Raw genomic sequence first — 18,947 nt, 5'->3', positions numbered from 1 at the left:
ATAGAGGGTCGATGTTTCCCAAGCTTTCTTTTACATTTTTCTTTTTCACTTCTTTTCATATTTTGAAAAAAAATTCAAATAGTATAAAAAGGTAAAAGTGCAAAGCAAGCCACCCTCCTGCCTCATCCTTTATCATCATCTCCCGAGGTGAGCATGTTACCAGTTTCTTATGTATCTTTCTAGGGACAGTTTATGCATATGCAAGCATCTCCTTTTAGAAAAACACAAAAATGAAAGCACATTGTGGATACTTGGTTTTCCTCAGAATGTTTCGTGTCAGTTTGTACATAGCTATGTCACTTTTTTCACAGCAGCTGAGTAGTCCATTATATGGCTACACCATAATTTATTTAATCAGCTCCCCTATTGGTGGACCTGTAGGTTATTTGTAGTCTTTTGCTATAAAAACAATATTTCAATGCATAGGATTGTGCATACATCTTTGTGTCCACGTGTCACCAAGCCTGTAGGATCTAGAAATAGAATTGTTGGGTCAAAGAGTGTGGGCATTTTCTTCAGTGTAGCCAAATTTTCCTTCTTCCAAAGAGGCAGTGCATGCAGATGTAACTCTTACCAATAATGTTTGAGAGTATCTATTTCTGCACGTAGTACATAATCAAACCATTTATATTTGAAAGTCTGTTAGGTTAAAAATAGTGTTTCATGGTTTTTAACTGCATTAAGAGGCTAGTTTTTTTTTTTTCAATCAACAAAAAGGTATATTTTAAGAGGGGAGAGTATATCTCAGTGGTAGAGTGTGTGCTTAGCATGCATGAGGTCCTGGGTTCAATCCCCAGTACCTCCATTAAAATAGAACAAATAAAATGAACCTAATTACCTCCTCCACCAAAAACAAACAAAAAAGATATATTTTATTTAAAAACATGATTATAAAAATCAAGTTGATTGTAGCACAGATAAGTGCGGGCTTTTCTATTTTTTTTCATTTCAGCTCTAAGAGGTTTGTTTTATGACCAACACTGGTAAGAGAAAATTGAAACCTGATATTGGAGGTGTGAAATTTTAAGAAAGCATCATGCTGCTTTTAACTAAGTCACACCTCCTGATCTGACTTGCACAAAGAAAATGAGAAAATTTGCCAATGATCTCCAAGCTACCTGACTCCTTTAAGAGAAGGTACAAAAGACTGGAGACAGACAAATGAAATCACAATTTTCAAAAAAGGGGAAGGAAAGATAGTATTAATACCAATCAAAGGCCAGATATCTTGACGTTTAACTCAGACGGAATTCTCAATCAGACCCTCAGATGGATGATTGGTGAGTAGATGGCATGGTATGGAGAAGAGGAAAGACATTGAGCCTTACGAGGCTGCATTAAATCACAGCTCTTACCTAACAAGGTGACCTTGGGCAAGGTACTTCATATATCTCTGAACTACTTCTACAGCATAAGATAGGGACAGCAGTTGCCACCTGCCAGAGTTATGGCAAAATGTGGAAAATGCTTGGCACAAAAGTTGCTAGTTAAAATAGAAGGAAGAAGATCAAACTCAAGCCCTCTGGGGTTATAGGCTCTGGACATCGAGAAAAAAGGAAGAAGGCTGGACAGATGATCTGGAGACTGAACAGCTGGAAGCCAGAACAGCTTGATTGCCCCTGTAAAAGGCAGTCTTGTTTCAAATCTAGTGATCAGATCTCAAGAGTGAAAAACCGGATAAACAACAAAACCTCCAAATACTATCCGCTTTAACAGCTTGAAACAATATCATCTTCTTACCAGCTGGGTATTGCTAGGGCCACCATGTTTCATTCTTTGTGAGTGGCTCCTGGAGCTGGCAAGGAGGAGATACTGTGTATCTACCAAAAAGCCAAAGGTTACCTGTTGTAGTGAATCCCCTTGTTGGGATTGTTTATAGCTGGGATGTATAATTTGTAACAGTGGCTTTAAAAACATGACTGGCTGAATTGATGCAACCACGCTCACATCATGGGCCATTCCGGCTTTGTTTGCCCATCTGTCTCTGTGTTGGACTGGATCCAGAATTGGGGGATGAGTTGAAGACGTGGTGCTTGGCATTGCAAAACGTCATGTAGATGAGGGCTCACAGGAGAACGTTCTTCTCCTAAGCCTCACTGAGTTTATGTACCCAGTGTTTGCTCGGGCTTTTAGAAAGCTCAGCAAATCTGTCACCCACTTTTAGTAATTGTGCAAACAGAGCTTTATACATATGTATTGTGTCCCAAACCTGGATTCATATTTAATCATCATTTGCACCCTTCTTTTCCCTTTGCCATTTTATTTGTTCTCTTGTTAATTCTATTACTACCGCTACTATCAGCAGTAAGGGCCAGCATTTAGCAGCTATGAGTCTTACTAGATGCCAGGCACCTGTTGTAAGGCCTCAAGTCCTTTTTGAAACCAAGCAGGGTATAAATAAAGAAACAAACACAACTGCCAGATTCCCTCATCCCCCCTTATGGTACCAACTTAACGGTGTCTTTTTAGTATCTGAGGCCATTAATCTTAGGGAAGGCTGCATATCTCTGGCTTCATAGTTCTCCTTAGGAACCTGTTTTTGGAAATAAACAAACCTACAAAGCAAAAGAAGAACCTCTCAGCAGTCAGAAGCCATTAGTCAAGTGATGATAACCTGACAAAGCTCAACCTCTAAGACACCCATAAGGAAAGTGATGATCACTAGGAGCCCAGAAGCATGTATTCCACGAAAACAGGGATGGGGATTGACAGTGACCCAGTGCTCACTCATGCCGGGTTCTGGTCTAGGGGCTGTCACGATGGTCTTAGCAATATCTTTCCAGATATGACTCCTCAGGCAAGGAAAACAAAAGGAAAAATAAGCCCATGGGACTACATCAAACTAAAAAGCTTGTGTACAGCAAAGGAAACCACCAACACAACGAAAAGACAACCTACCGAACAGAAGAAGATATTTGTGAGTGATATATCTGATAAGGGGTTAATATCCAAAATCTATAAAGAACTGATACAAGTCAGCAATAACAACAACTCAAACTACTTGATTTTAAAAATGGGCAGAGGAGCTGAATAGACATTTTTCCAAAGAAGACATACAGATGGCCAAGAGGCACATGAAAAGAAGTTCAACATCACTAATCATTAGCGAAATGCAAATCAGAACCACAATGAGGTATCACCTCATGCCTGTTAGAAGGCAAGAAATAACAACACATATTTTTTGCCCTAGAAAAGTAGTATAACCATCCTACAGAAAACATTTAAAAATTAAATCACTCGTTTTTCATCTGTTCCTAGTTCAGCCATTTTTGCATTTTATTGTATATGCTTTCTGTATTCTTTCCTAAGCTTTTTAGAAAAAACATAGTTGTAAGTTTTGCTTCATTGATTTTAATAGCTGTATATACAGTTCCTTCTGTATTTACTATATATGCCGTAGTTTGCTGGCTCATTTTCCTGTTGCTGAATATTTACACTGCCTCAGTTTTTTGTTCTTATACATTACACTCTACCACTGAGCGATACTCTCCCCCCGATCATTTATTTTGTCTTTTGTTTGTTTTTTATATTCCACATATAAGTGAAATCATACAATATTTGTTTTTTCTCTGTCTGATTTACTTCGATTAGCATAAACTCTCGAGGTCCATCCATGTTGTCACAAATGGCAATATTTCATCTTCTTGTGTTTGCGTAGTATTCCATTGTATATGTATACCTCATCCTTATCCATTCATCTGTTGCTGAGCCTTTGTAAATACTGCCACAATGAGCAAAGGAGTGCCTGTATCTTTTTGAATTAGTGCTTTCTGTCCTTATGTATTTGCCTATTCTGGTTCCTTCCTATAAACAGAATTATAAAATACTGCAGCCTTTTATATCTGATTTCTTTCACTTAGCGTAATATTTTCAAGGTTCATCCATGTTTTAGCAAGTTATTTAGCATGTTTTAGCAAGTTAGCATGTTTCATTCCTTTTATAGCTGAATAATAGTCCATTGTATGCATACAGATTGCATTTTATCCATTTATTAGTTGATGGGCGTTGAGGTGGTTACCACTTTTTGGTTATTACGAATAGTGCTGCTTTGAGCATTTGTGTACAAGTTTTTTTTGTGGACGTATGTTTTCATTTCTTTTGGGCATATACCTGGAATTTCTGGGTCAGATGTTAATTCTATGTTTAACTTTTTGAGGAACAGCTAACTTGTTTTCCACAGCGGCGACACCATTTTATGTTTCTACCAGCAATGTTACAAGGATTCCAATTTCTTCACGTCCTTACCAACACTGGTTATTTTCAGGTTTTTAAAAATTATTATTATTATAACCATCCTAGTGGAAATGAAGTGGCATCGCATTGTGGTTTTGATTTGCATTTCCCTAATAACTCATAATACTGAACATCTTTTCATGTGTTTTTTGGCCATTTGGATATCTTCTTTGGAGAAATGTCCATTCAAGTTCTTTGACCATTTTCAAATTGGGTTATTTGTCTTTATTGTTGAATTGTAATAGTATTTCCTATACTCTGGATACAAGTCCCTTATCGGATAGATGGATTGCTAATGTTTCCACCCATTCTGTGGGTTGTTTTCAACCTTCTTGATAGCTTCCTTTGATGTACAAAATTTTTAACTTCTGATTAAATCCAATTTACCTGTTTTTTCTTTCATTGCTCATATTTTTGGTATCATATCTAAGCAACCATTGCCAAATCCAAGGTCATGAAGATTTACACTTACGTTTTCTTCTAAAAGTTTTATGGTTTTAGGTGTTAAATTTAGGACTTTGAACCACTTTGAGTTAATTTTACATTGTATTTATTTTTAGATTCATAATTTGTAACAAGCAGTTTTCTGTTTACCATACTGACATTGAGTTTCCTTCTCAGATATGTTTCTTTCAGTTAAGAAAAATGAGTCAAACTGAAAAGAAATGTGTTAAATAAACAGTACAGTGGGTACCCAGATGTGGCAAAGATGTGAGTAAAACTTAGGAATCCCTGAGGTCAGACCCAGACAAAGGTGAGGGCAGTTTCATAGGTGACATTGTAGTCAGGGAAGGAAGAGATAAGATTTAGCTGGATTTTGAAGGAGGGAAGCCCCTGACTTGGAGCTGGAAAATCCAAGACCCCCAGATCCCAAGACCTCACAGTTGCTCTGTGGCTGACTTGTTTGAAGTCCCATCCCCTCATGAGTGTAAAGAGGATTAATACTGGCCTCTCAAAAGTTTTAGTAGGAACAAATGCCTTAACGTGAATGAAAGTAGCTGTTATAAAATGGTTACTCAGTGTGAGTTAATATAAGAACCTAGACTTAAATTGGCTAGCATTTGACCAGGACCTTGCAGACAGTCCTATGTGGACAGGAGGAGGGAAGTGTTCTAGAGGTGATGGAGGGGACCTGGGCTTGGTGAAAGGCCCAGAAGCAGGAAGGTCCTTACTCTTGGTGGGGGAGGGCAGGGGTGGAGCACTTGGCACTGCGTAAGGGTGGGGATTACCCAGGAGAGCGCTGTGCAGGGAGGCAGAAAGGCTGCTTTCAGATGGGGCCAGGCCCTCTGAACATCACTGCTGTACAGGCAGAAATCTAGGTTCCTTGGGGTATGCCAGTGGTGCAATCAGGCTTCAAGTGTTTTGAGAGCTTGCTGATTTTTTAAAGAAGTATTCTAATATGTGTGACAATATAATACTCTCCTCTGTCTGTCTTCAGCCTCCTTTCCCATGCTTAGGCCACAGTAGAGCATTTGTTCCCAGGGCTGATGGGGACCTTTCCAGAAGGTTAGTCCATGTGTCACATGTGGGTAGGAAATCAGTTGAATCTGACTTAATGTGTCTTGGGTTAGGACAAACCTGAAAAGGAAATCAACATGTTTTAATCCCAAAATCTCCATTCCTAACCATATACTCTAAATATTTAACATTGAAAGTGTTGGGTTTTATTTTTTTCTAAATTAGAAATCATCAAACAGAACAAAAGTTTACAAAGTTAAGTCTCCCTCTTACTCCCGATCCTGAGTCCTCCCTGGAGCAGCTCTTGTCTCCAGGCACTTATGTAAACTCCTTCAAATAGTCAAGACTTACATACACCAGTTATTTGTAGAGTCAGAGTTACATCTAGAGAACATCAGAGCTGCCCTGTCATTTTGCAGATGAGATAACTGAAAGGCCCTGAAAGGTGAGTGACTATAGTTATTTCAGATCATCTGTTCACACAAATATTTGGTTCCAAAACAGTATACATAGATTTTTGTTTCTTTTCATTTATATTTCTATACATTAATTTTATTTACCCAGTGATACATGTGGGTCTTCAAAAACTTAATCATAGGTATGTTAACTTTATAAAAACAAAAGTTCTGTAATTTCCAAAAATTAAAAAAAAAAAAACCCTCTCTACTGAGAACGAGGACAGTGGAGTTGTTCTGAGGGCGAACACGGCGGGACTTTCAGGAAGACCCACAGGGCACCCAATGGGTGGGGAGAAGCTAAGGGGGCTGGAGGCAGGACAAGCTGTTGGAAAGTCACTGCGATAATTCAGGAATGAGAACGAGGGGGCTACAGTGGCCCGGGGCAGGGGGATGGAAGATGTGGGCAGACTCAACAGGGGCCCCTAGGCCTGAGGAACTACTGGCTAAGGGGTGCAGAGGAGGGCACCCCCGGCCTTGAGGTGCAGGATGACTAGGTAGCGTGGAAGGAAATGAAGCTGGTGAATCTGGGATGACTGCAGAGTAGACGGGTCTGTTCGGCAAATGGAGAGAAAAAGCAAGGCCTCAAGGGTGGGGGCAAAATAACAGCTAAGTATTTGAACTGACCACATCGGGTGGGAGATTTTGAGGAAGAGAATGGAATGGAAGGACTTGGTTCTGAGCCTTAGGGAACACTGGTGGTCAGGAGGCACTGGGAGGGAAGGACTTGACCTGAGAAGCCTTGGGGAGCCACTGCCGGTTCTGGAGCAGTTCTTGAGTCTGGAATCTCAGACTCTAAAGAGGCAGAAGGGACCTCCCAAGTGGATCCCTCCCTGGATTCACCTCTTGTCCCACATTTGAAGACTATATTCCTGAATAACAGTTCTCAATACACATTGTGGGCATGCACATCTCTGGGGAAGAAGGCCCCATCCTTTCCTGGTGGCAGCCTCCTGAACTGTGATTAGACAGCTGTCCTGGTGAGAAGGTGCCTGGGGCGGTGAGGTGAGTGGCCTCCTCCAGCCTCACCTTCTCAGTCCCTGCATCCTACCCTGAGAGTATCCATAGAACGGAGGATTGGAGGGTCTGGTCGTGGCCCCAGGTCCTCCCAGATTACTCAGGACAGGGTCTCCAGACTCCTGGCTCTCCTGCCCACCAGGCTGAGGGCTGCGCGCTGATGAGGAAAACTGAGGCAGAGGTGGCTAGAGACGGTCAGCTCTAAATTCTTGCATCATCTCATTTAGCCCTCCCGTCCCTCAGGAGCCAAGGCTCATTCTTGTTCTAAAGAGGAAGCCAAATCTCCAAGAGGCAAAGTGAGTTGCCCAAGGCCACAATGGCAGTGAGGATGCAGCAAGGTTTGGACCAGAGTCTACCTCCAGGACTTAACTGCTCTCACAGCAACCTGGGCCTTGGGACACAAGGGCCTGGATTAAGGGACCGTGTGGAAGGCTGGTGAGCTGTGACCAAGAAGAACATGATAATGGGTTGGCCATGAAAGGCAGGGAATCAAGCCTCATTTTTCTAGGAATTCCCCTGCCAGGAGGGTCTCCTTCCTGGCCACTGTGCCGCTGACTATAGGCCACAAGACAAAACACTGTCGCCCACACTCACGGTACCTGTTGCCTCTCCAGGAGCTGGGCACAAGAAACTTTCTGGAGAATGGCTTGGTTGGGCAGGAGTGCCCTGCCCTTCCCAGTTCCTCCCTGCAGCTCCTGGAGCAAGACGAGGAGAGAATGGCAGGGCTGGGAGGTTTACCCTGTGATCCTAGACAGAAAGACAGACAGACAGACAGACACACACACACACACACAATCTGAGTGAGTCATGGTTAAGAGCCATGGTGGCTCTAAAGGCAGCAAGCCTGGGTCCTCAAATAGTAATAATACTGGTTTCATGGGTTGTTGTGAAGGTTCATGGAGTTACTACATGTAAACCCTTGAAACAGTGCCTGGCACGTAGTAAATAATAAATGGAACACTAGTGGACATCATCCTCCTATTTGTTACTCTGAATCTGGGGGACACAGACCAAGGGGTACAGAATTAATAGCTCCAGTTGAATGCGTGTTGGAGCATCAACAGTGAAAGATGATTAATATACTGAAACCACCTCTGAGCCTCATGGCTGGGGACACAATAGGAATGACGGGGACACAATAGGAATGACAGGGACTGTGACAAACTGGAAAACCAGCGCCCCCTCTAAGGAAGGAAACTACTGACCAGGCAGTTGTTGCCATGGGAAAATTTGGGTGATGCTGCCACTTCTTTGGATATTCCAAAATTTGGAGTTTTATATGAAGTTTAATTGTAGGCCAAATTAAACTCCTCTGTGAGCCTGCAGGTCAGGTTTTTGCAGCCCTTGGAGGGCAGGAGAGAGCCTTGAGGGCCTGCAGGGGAGCTGCCTGCAAATCTCTTGGATCCCCAAGTCGGCCTCCTTCTCACCTGTCTCTCAGGGTGAGGGGTGGGAGAGTGGGGATGTCCACGGACAAATGTGATTGTGCAGCCAGAGCCCGGCACTGGAGGCTCTGCCCAACTCTGCCCTGTCTGTCCAGCCCGGGGATGAATCCAGAAACAGATGGAAGAGGCAGGAGATGACTTCATTCCATGCACTGGGCACCTACTACACGCCAGTCACTGCTCTGGGCACTGCAGAGGCAGCAGTGATCACAAGAGGCCAAGCCCCTGCCCCAGCGGTGCTGACCTCATGGCCTGTGTGTGCAGGAGGGGCAGGAGGTATCGGGGTGATACATGCTGTGATAAATAGAGCAGAGGAAGGGGGACCAGGAGGAGCAAAGGCCCTGAGGTGAGAGGGAGGGGTCGAAGGTGATGGAAGCCAGGGATAAGATGGAGAGACGCAGCTAGCCAAGGTGGTGAAGGAGACAGTGCTGATAAGTGAGCAGAAGTGGGGCCCAGTGGGGCCTCTTCTCCTGGTGGCCACTCTCTCTCAACCCCAGATGTAGGCCCAGAGCAGCTGCATCCCCTTTCACAATTTCTGACAGTTTGTTCCTCCCCTCCCTCCCTCCCATCTCAGGATGGATAGTCCTTTTCACACTCTCCTGTAATGTCTTTGTGTTTATCTCACACACACACAATCAAACCTCTTGAGTTCCTGAGGGTAGAAAGCCTGTTTTTCCGCTCACCTCTGACCCCTCCCACCTTTATGTTCCCCACAGTGCCAGAAATAATACATTTCTGTACACAAATGTGTTAAACTGAAATAATGGCATGGCCTTAATTAAGCATGTTACCTTACTTCTCACACCTTAGTTTCCTCTCTGTAAAATGGGGATAAATCACTCATAGATTGTAGTGAGGAGGAAAAGAGATAAAGGCTATAAAAACTGGGAGCCCAGATAACCTGGGCCTCGGGAGGTCACTAGTGTTTCCAGGATTTTGAAGGTTTCTCCGGTTCTGAGCTGGACTCCCCTGGAGCTCCTGGAAAAGGTTCTTACCTCCTCCCTCCTGCCACCATGGGGCTTCAGTTTCCTTCTCTGAGAGGAGCTAAGTGGGGAAGAGGGGCCAGAACACATGTCCCAGTGAGGATGGGGCCGCATGGGCTACCACAAATCCTTCCTGGCTTTGCTGGTCCCCTCAGCCCAAAGTCTTGCTGCTGTGACTTCTTATTTCACCTAAGCCATTTTTTAGTCTGTAGGATGTTCCCTCTCCAGGTCCACCCTGCCAGGCCCTGCTCCCACCTCACAGCCCAGGCGTCCAAGCCCCATCCCTGGGTCTGAGTCCCAACAAAGGCAGGCCCTGAGGGACCAGCAGCCACCAAATCAGAGATAGGGCTTTCCGGGAGCAGCAGGCGGAGCCCCTGTGAGATGGAAGGTGGCCAGAAATCCGGACCCCCTCACTGGTATATGAGTTCCCCCTGAAAACCTGCTCCCACTGGAGATGGAGAGAGGGGCGTCGTCTCAGCCACCTCTCTGCTACCCTGTCCTCTTTTTTTTCCCAGGCTGTGGGAGGCAAAGGGTTAAATCCCATAGAGCTGATGCTCTGACTCCAGGCTAGAGGGGCCCGGGAAGCTGGGGTCACTTCCTGCTCCGTCCCAGTCACCCTGAACTGGTCCCCGGGTCCTCAGCCTGGGATCACCCCTTGAGAAGGACCCCAGAGTCCTCGGCATCTCGCCCGCCCCCCGAGGCCGGGCATTCAAGGGGTTAAGTCCCTTGGGGCTGGATTCTGCCTTCCGGCCTTTCCCAGACCCCAGAGCCGTGAGTTGGGGACGCCTGGGTTCCCGGGGGGTGGCCTGGGGCGCCCGGGACGGCCGCCGGGGAACAATGGGGCGCGGGAGGCGGGGGCCGGGCCGGGCCTGAGCCCCCTCCCCCGCCCGCGGGCCGCCCGGGGTAGGGGTGGGGGCCGGGCAGGGGCCGCGAGGGCCGAGGATTCTGGGAAGAGCGCGAGGGTCTGGCTGTGGGGGAGGGGAGGGCGTGAGCATTCTGGGAAGAGGGAATTCGGCCGGGGGGCTGGGGCGCCGCGGGAGAGCCGGGAATCCTGGGTGCCCCGGGGGGGTGGGGGAGGGGAGGATGCCGGGCACTGGGTTGGGAGCCGGAAGGAGGGTCGTGGGGACTGGCTGGAGCAGAAGTCCAGGGTCTGGCCTGGTGCGGGTGTCGGGGGGCCAGGGCTAGGGTGGCTGCATTCCCGCAGTCGCCTCCATGTCAGGGTCACCCTGGGCCGATCTCCACACCTCTCTGTGAGGCAGCCTCCTCCTCTTCTTCCCTCCCTCCCTCCGCAGTGGGGCTGGCATGAGGTCCGAGGCCGGTGTAGGCCCAAGCACTTCTTGCTTCCCTGGGTCTCCCCACTTTCATATTGCGTGTTGGCTTCTTCATTAACCCCTTCCCTTCTACTCTCGACTGCTGAGTTTGAATTTCTCCAGATAATCAAAGGTACCTAAGCCCTTACCTGTCCTCAGCAAACCCAGCAAGGCTCTTCTAAAGAGTCAAGCACCCCCCCCAGCTGGGAGGAGGTCCGGGCTTCCACCTCCCCAAAGACACTTGCAGATGGGGGTGGGGAATTCTCATAGCTTAGGGAGCTGCGGCAAATGAAGAAATTCATTTACTTCCTAAAATCTAACTCCCATCTCTCCTCCTTGCTATTTGGCAGGGTTCAGCTAGCTCCCGCTTCACTTTGATTTCCACCTAGCTGCCTCCTCATGCGTCTCCTTGCACCACTGCCCCCATACACACAGTGTCCATCCCACCTGGCCACCCAAAGCCCACACCCTCCCCAGGGACTCTCTTAAGGGTCTAAACGTTGTGGGAAGTTCTCCTCTTAGCACTTAGCCCCTGTGGCCCTGTTCCCTCATCCTGGAATCATATCACCCTTTTTGGAGTGACAGCTGGCTATGTTTTACTTTAAACTGCTGCTCCTTTGCTGCCACCCTCTTTAAAGGCATTGGACCAAACAGGTTTTCTAAGAGCAAGCGGCATCTCATTCATTCATCTTTCATTCAAAATTTACTTTGCACTTATTATGTGTTAGGGATGGGATATGGCAGCAACAAAAACTGGGCTAGAAGAAGGGGTACCAGGATGGGAGTGATAATGGAAGGCTCCAGTGGGGAGTTCTCTGTTTCGAGTTCACAGAAGCAGAATGTCAGGATCCAGTGCCTCCTTTTACAGCCAGGGCAACCTCTTAGTCCCAAGCATTTCTCCCTCCCATTCCCATGGCCAACAGGCTCTGAGCTTTCCCCAGCTGCCCACGTTTATGGGTTTCACATGACTCTCAAGGTCATTGCTCTCTTTCTCTCTCTCAGAGGCTAGGACAAGCCAGACATAGAACCTTGTGTTTCTGGTCTTAACTCTGCCACCTCCTAGCCTTTGACCTTGGAGAAATCTCCCTGGGCATTGATTCCCTAATCTGTACAATGGACGTCCTGATTCCTGGGTCTACCTCACAGGATTGTGGGGAGGACTGGATGAGCTGCTGAGGACAGCACAGCAGGCACTGCGTCAGCTGCCAGGTGGTCTCCATACACTTAGCCCTTCTCTCTTTTCCTTTCCATTTTCCTCTCAAGGTAGTTTCTGCAGAAGCCCCTGACAGCTTTAAACTGCCTCCGCCCAACTTCTGACCTTCTTTCTGTGCTTGGGTAACGGGAAAGTGCCCCAGTCTTTTGGAGGGCTCTGTCCCCTCGGGGAAATCGGAGCGGTTACTTTTTTTTTTTTTAACTCCTTAAGTGTTCCAGGCAGTCTCAGTTCTCTGTTCACAAGGAAAGTTTATTGGTCCCAATTAGCAGCCCCATTAACGAGGAAAATTAGAGTCTTAATGAGCTTCCTCTGATTAGCAAAATAACAGGCTTCCCAGCCTCTGGGCATCAGAGGGGTGGGGTGAGAGCCTCTTTCCCCTTGTGGGTGTCAGACACCTCTCCAGCCCCCAGTCTGGGTTCAAAGGGTTATGAGTGATGAGCTTTTAATTACACTCTTAAATTCACCTACTTGCTTAGTTGTGATCTTAAGATCTGGAGCAGGAATCAGGCCTCCAGGGGGAGGGGGGCCGCAGTGAGAACGAATGCCCAGAAAAATGGGGAGGTAGGAGACTGAAGTTCATGCAAGGAGGAATGAGGGCTGGGGGGCACGCAGATGGAGGAGTGGGGCTGGGGGAATAAAGGAAAGCAGGATGTCAGCTCTTATTGTGTGCTGTCTCTCTCCTCCCCCAAGGTCCCTGAACATCTGGCAATCCTGAGCTCTGGGATGGAGCCTGAGACAGCGCTGTGGGGCCCAGATCTGCAGGGTCCTGAACAGAGCCCCAGTGATGCTCAAAGAGGTGAGGGGCACAAGAAGGGACTGCAGTCCTGACAAGATAGTGGCCCCAGTTCAGGGAGGGGCACAGACTCTGGTGGAAACCCAGGGGAGGGAAGAGAGGCCCGACCCCATGTTCTGAAAGGAGATAGGGGCTGGAGACTCCCTTTCTCTCTGTAGGTGCTGAGAGTGGGAACGAAGAGGAAAGCCCTCAGCAGGAAAGTTCTGGGGAGGAGATCATCTTGGGAGATCCAGCTCAGAGTCCAGAATTCAAAGACCCACAAGAGATGCCCCTGGAGACGCCCTCCCAGGATACCTCAGCCTCTCAGGACCCCCCATCCCCGCTGGGTCAGTCCAACCCCTTGGACCACCAGACTTCTCTGGACCCCACCACCCCCGAAGTAGTCCCGACCCCATCTGACTGGACCAAAGCCTGTGAGGCCAGTTGGCAGTGGGGGACCCTGACCACCTGGAACAGCCCCCCAGTGGTTGCAGCAAATGAGCCCAGCCTACGGGAGCTGGTTCAGGGCCGCCCATCCGGGGCCGAGAAGCCCTACATTTGCAACGAGTGCGGCAAGAGCTTCAGCCAGTGGTCCAAGCTGCTCCGGCACCAGCGCATCCACACGGGCGAGCGGCCCAACACCTGCTCCGAGTGCGGTAAGAGCTTCACGCAGAGCTCGCACCTGGTGCAGCACCAGCGCACGCACACGGGCGAGAAGCCCTACAAGTGCCCCGACTGCGGCAAGTGCTTCAGCTGGAGCTCCAACCTCGTGCAGCACCAGCGCACGCACACTGGCGAGAAGCCCTACAAGTGCACCGAGTGTGAGAAGGCCTTCACCCAGAGCACCAACCTCATCAAGCACCAGCGCTCGCACACGGGCGAGAAGCCGTACAAGTGCGGCGAGTGCCGGCGGGCTTTCTACCGCAGCTCGGACCTCATCCAGCATCAGGCCACGCACACGGGCGAGAAACCCTACAAGTGCCCCGAGTGCGGCAAGCGCTTCGGCCAGAACCACAACCTCCTCAAGCACCAGAAGATCCACGCCGGTGAGAAGCCGTACCGCTGCACCGAGTGCGGCAAGAGCTTCATCCAGAGCTCGGAGCTGACCCAGCACCAGCGCACGCACACCGGCGAGAAGCCATACGAGTGCCTCGAGTGCGGCAAGAGCTTCGGCCATAGCTCCACCCTCATCAAGCACCAGCGGACTCACCTGCGCGAAGACCCCTTCAAGTGCCCGGTGTGCGGCAAGACCTTCACGCTGAGCGCCACGCTGCTGCGGCACCAGCGCACGCACACGGGCGAGCGGCCCTACAAGTGCCCCGAGTGCGGCAAGAGCTTCAGCGTCAGCTCCAACCTCATCAACCACCAGCGCATCCACCGCGGCGAGCGGCCCTACATCTGCGCGGACTGCGGCAAGAGCTTCATTATGAGCTCCACCCTCATCCGCCACCAGCGCATCCACACAGGCGAGAAGCCCTACAAGTGCTCGGACTGCGGCAAGAGCTTCATCCGCAGCTCCCACCTTATCCAGCACCGGCGCACGCACACTGGTGAGAAGCCCTACAAGTGCCCCGAGTGCGGCAAGAGCTTCAGCCAGAGCTCGAACCTCATCACGCATGTGCGCACCCACATGGATGAGAACCTTTTCGTGTGCTCCGACTGCGGAAAGGCCTTCTTGGAGGCGCATGAGCTGGAGCAGCATCGGGTAATCCACGAAAGGGGGAAGACCCCAGCCCGAAGAGCTCAGGGTGACAGCATTTTGGGCCTTGGGGACCCTGCCCTGCTGACCCCACCCCCGGGAGCCAAACCACACAAGTGTCTCGTCTGCGGAAAGGGGTTCAATGACGAGGGCATTTTCATGCAGCATCAGAGAATCCATATTGGAGAAAACCCCTACAAAAATGCAGATGGCCTCCCCGCACACCCGGCGCCCAAGCCCCCTCAGTTCCGATCCCCCAGGCTTCCTTTTGGAGGGAATTCCTATCCAGGTGCTGCGGAGGGCAGAGCTGACCCCCCAGGACAGCCATTTAAAATGCCTGACGGTCAGGAGAGCTTCAGCCAAAGGCTGGGGCTGCTCTCCTCCAAGTCCTACATCTGTTCCCACTGTGGAGAGAGCTTTCTGGATCGCAACGTGCTCCTCCAACACCAGCTCACCCACGGCAGCGAAAAGCCCTTTCTCTTTCCTGATTATAGGATTGGCCTAGGGGAAGGGGCAGGGCCCAGTCCTTTCCTAAGTGGAAAGCCCTTTAAATGCCCTGAATGCAAAAAAAGCTTTGGCCTCAGCTCTGAGCTGCTGCTGCACCAGAAAGTCCACGCAGGTGTGAAACCCCAGAAGAGTCCGGAGCTGGGGAAGAGCTCTTCTGTCCTCCTAGAGCACCTCAGGAGCCCCCTGGGGGCTAGACCCTACAGCTGCTCAGATTGTGGGGCCTCCTTCCTCGATCGCCCGGCCCTCATCCGGCACCAGGAGACCCACACCCAAGAAAAGTCCCCCAGACCTGAGGACCCCGTTCCAGAGCCAGCCACCCTGTCCACAAGCCAGGAAGATGAGGGAGAGGCCCCCAAGCCCCCAGGGAGCAGCAGCCACAGGGAAGGGGAAAGCCCCAAAAACCTCTTGGAAGAAAAGCCCTATTTGTGCCCCGAGTGTGGAGATGGCTTCACAGAAGTCGCTGCCCTCCTCCTCCATAGGAGCTGCCACCCAGGGGTCACCCTGTGAAATGGGTCTGGAGACCAGGGGCCTCTCTCTCCCGAGAGGAACACTGGACCGCCCCAAAAATTCTGTGGGGAAAGGAGGAAAACCCTATCAGATTGTAGAGAAGAGGATAAAGAACTGTGGGTAAAAATAGCGCTTTTACATCCGTGATGAGAAACCCTTTAAAATTGTTGGTGGGAACCACTTCTTATAAGGTAGTAGAGAAAAACTGTTGGGTTAGAAACCCTATAAATATGTAGGAAAAAAAAAAGCCCTTTAAGTCTGTAGCAGAAAAACCCTATAAACCATAGTGGATAAAAGCCCTATTAATTGTAGGAAGAGGTCCCAATATGTCTCTAGACAACCCTATAAAACTGTATTGAAATCCTTGTGAAACTAAAGGGTCAGGGAAGTGCAGGGAATAGGACAACAGCATTGACTAGGGAGGAGTGACCCTTAGAAGGTATAGAAGAACCTCCCACGAACTTGCTCCACAGCATTCTCTCCCCCTGGAGTGTGGGAGGGAGCCTGTGTCCCAGAACCCTGGACAGTTACACTGAGGAAAATGCTCAGCTGGGGAGGAGTGTGGGAATTAGGTGGAATGGGAAAAGGAAGAAAACAAAGAGAATAAAATAAGTGATGAGGAGCCCTCAGACCCACAGAAGAGAAATGACCCAGGAACTAAGAGAAAGTCCAGCTCTTGGCACTGGGGGCTTCTTGTGGTCGGAGGGCAGACTTAGACGATTATGTGTGTTAGAGGAAGAGGCCCGTGGAATTCCGGATCAGAAAGAACCCAAAAATGGGGAAAGAAAAAAATGCTAAACCTTTTTAAAGGCTAAAGTTTGGGATGCATACAAGCCTTAAGTGTAAGAAAAGTAGGAAACCACCACAGAAATTCGGAGGGAAGAGTGGGGGGATTTGTTAGAGTGCTTTGAGGAAAGCAAACCAAGGTGGAGAAGCTGTTCAGATGGAAGCCAGCAAACTCCAGGCTGCCCAGTCCTCCCTGTAGCTTGTTAAACTGCAAGTACAAGCAGATCCCAGCTCAGGCCACCAGGGTTCTCCCCGACCCCCCACCAGGCAGGACTTCCCTTCTCCCCAGCCCAGCTGGGGAGGTCTACTCTGAGAGGCCTCCAGGAATGGAGGGTCCCTCCTGCACATTCTCAGGTCTCACTGTCAGGAGGTTTCTCCTGAAATCTAACTGCCACCAGTCTTCCTGCAGTGGCAGCCCATTTCCTCAAATTCTGTCCTCAAGTCGGAGAGGGAGAACCGCTGCTAGTCGACCTCCAAAGAATAAAGTCCTTCAGAGACTCAAGGCCTGTGTGTGGTTAAATACTCCCTAGACTTCTAAGTCAAGAGAGCCACGTGTGGATTCTCTCTGGCTACAACGGACAGCAAGTCAACAGAATAATGAGCTCTGATTAGCCAACAACCTCACTTCATCTGAGCTGTCAGCAAGGCTGCTGGCAGGATGAGCCAGCCTATACGCAGTGATGGGTGTCCAAACACCCAACAGACTGGACCATGAGTCTCTGAAGAGTATATGGAGGCCTGACCACCTTTCTCACCCTGGTACCCTGAGCCCTCTGAGGCTGTAACAACCCAGTTCGACTGTGGTCTTGGAAAGGGACATATTCCACCCACTTGGCTCCTCTCCTTAGCCAGAAACCTTTAGAGGGAAACAGAAAGATGAGAAACACTCCCTGGCCAGGACTGGCCCCTGTCTTCACACCACACACAGTGACGTACTTTCATTAACCCAGCCAAGCCTGCTCACGTGACTGGGAGTGTGTGCGGCAGGGGGAAGACTGTTGTCCTGTAAGATGGTTAAAGAGAGAAAACTCTTGAAACATCTGTAACAAGAACCCCACCTAACCCTGGAGACCCTTAAAGGAGAGGACTCCATCCAGTACTGGGTTCAAAGGAAGTGCCCACTGAACCCACGCTGGCCCCAGGAATACACTCTGGTCTTGGAGTAAGAGAACTGAGATGCCAGGTGAGGTGGCCCTTCGGGAGCTGCATCCCTGGAGCGAGTGCCCAGCTTCCTACAAACCTGTGGAAGAGACCTCTAATTCCATTACCTAAAAGTTCAAAAGGTAAAAGTCCTTCGCCCTTCATCTATCCTGTCCCCAGAGGGATGACCCTCAAATTCAAAGATCAAAATCTAGAACACTGTAGGAGGGAAAACCTAGGCCTGCTGGGGAGAAGGAAAGGTCAGGCCTTGGATGACTGTGGGGAGACCCTTGTTAACATCAGCATAAAGCCCCACCCCACCCAAGTGCCAGGTTGGAAAGCACCGCTGAGAGGGGAGAAGGAGCCTGCCTGCCTCTACTGACAGCGTCAACCAAGGAGGGGGTCCTTCCGAGACAGAAGAAGAGATCATTCTCTAAGCAGGTTTTTCCCCTCCACGATAGCAGAAACTTCAGTTGTAGAGACAAAGCCCTTGTACAGCTAGAAACAGACCCCCTTGGAAACAGGTCTGAGGAATCTGTTTCCAGAAGAGTCCTAGAGAGCAGCCTTTGGGACTCGGGGGCCAGTCCGGGGGGAGGTGGTCACTGTGATCAAAGGCCGACCATAGGCCTATTGAGGACTAGAGTGTAGCATACGTAGTAGGATGCCCGCATGTTGTAGGGATGGGTGAGGGCAAGGGGCCTTGGCTCCGGTACTGAATGGATAATGTGGACACAATTAGTTGGGGTCTGGGGATTCATAGGAAGGAAAGGGGCAGAGTCGGAGACCTCTGGGGGTGTGACGTGTTCTCTGTTGCCCACCTCCCCGAACTCCTTTAGCCAGTTGCTTCCCTCCTAGAGTGAGCTACATCTTGGGAGGAACTAAGCAGGGAGCAGGTGGGAGACCTGGCAGTGTCCAGAGTCCCTTTGACCAGCTCAGGCCAAGGCCCAGGGGTCATGGCGCTTTCCCACAGGAACTGAGTCTTGAAAGCAGAGTGTAGCCAAACCCCCTTGTCCAAGTCCATGCAGGCCTAACTCTTCAGAAGTGCCCAGTGGAGAAGCCCAACAGACAGGGTCACAGTGTCACTGGTGAAAGCAGAGGGGAGAATAGAAACTGATCTGAGCTTAGGGTGAAACTTGAAACTGCTATGGATATGGAGGTCAGATGAGAGCTCGAGAGAACTGGGCATGAATCCTGAATGGTGAGGAAACTTGAAATCATCACCACAAGAGGTGGGGTCCCATGACATTCGCCCCTGAGGTGAGCAGCCCCCAGACTTCTTTGCTCCCATTCGGGAAGCCCCACTCACCTGACTTGTCCCCCTGGAGTGAAGAGAGGCCCCACTTTTGAGTGTTGTGTGTCAATAACAGTGTTGTGTCACCGGTGGTCATGTTGATTAGTTAAAGAGAATAAAGGGAATAAGATTTC

General features: G+C 49.4%; 2 protein-coding genes across 3 annotated transcripts in view; one reads left to right on the top strand and one right to left on the bottom strand.

The window, feature by feature from the left end:
* Window positions 1–18,947, top strand: part of ZNF629 (zinc finger protein 629) — a 22,898-nt gene extending 3,951 nt beyond the window's left edge. The window contains exons 1-3 of one of the 2 annotated variants that reach the window (XM_015236897.3): window positions 10,180–10,359; window positions 12,802–12,907; window positions 13,063–18,947. In XM_015236897.3, coding sequence (XP_015092383.1) covers window positions 12,835–12,907; window positions 13,063–15,596 — 2,607 coding nt within the window. In that variant the 5' untranslated portion in view covers window positions 10,180–10,359; window positions 12,802–12,834 and the 3' untranslated portion in view covers window positions 15,597–18,947. Of the gene's footprint in view, window positions 1–10,179; window positions 10,360–12,801; window positions 12,908–13,062 lie in introns of those variants that run through there. The other variant, XM_072942957.1, reaches the window with a different exon arrangement.
* Window positions 4,920–18,947, bottom strand: part of RNF40 (ring finger protein 40) — a 29,371-nt gene continuing 15,343 nt past the window's right edge. Inside the window, exon 20 of the mRNA XM_031687413.2 lies at window positions 4,920–5,811. Coding sequence (XP_031543273.1) covers window positions 5,668–5,811 — 144 coding nt within the window. The 3' untranslated portion in view covers window positions 4,920–5,667. The remainder of the gene's footprint in view (window positions 5,812–18,947) is intronic.

This window comes from Vicugna pacos, chromosome 18 (assembly GCF_048564905.1).
Source record: "Vicugna pacos chromosome 18, VicPac4, whole genome shotgun sequence".
Lineage (NCBI taxonomy): Eukaryota > Metazoa > Chordata > Mammalia > Artiodactyla > Camelidae > Vicugna > Vicugna pacos.
The sequence above is the reverse complement of the archived record's forward strand: the minus strand, read 5'-3'. Positions and strand labels throughout refer to the sequence as shown.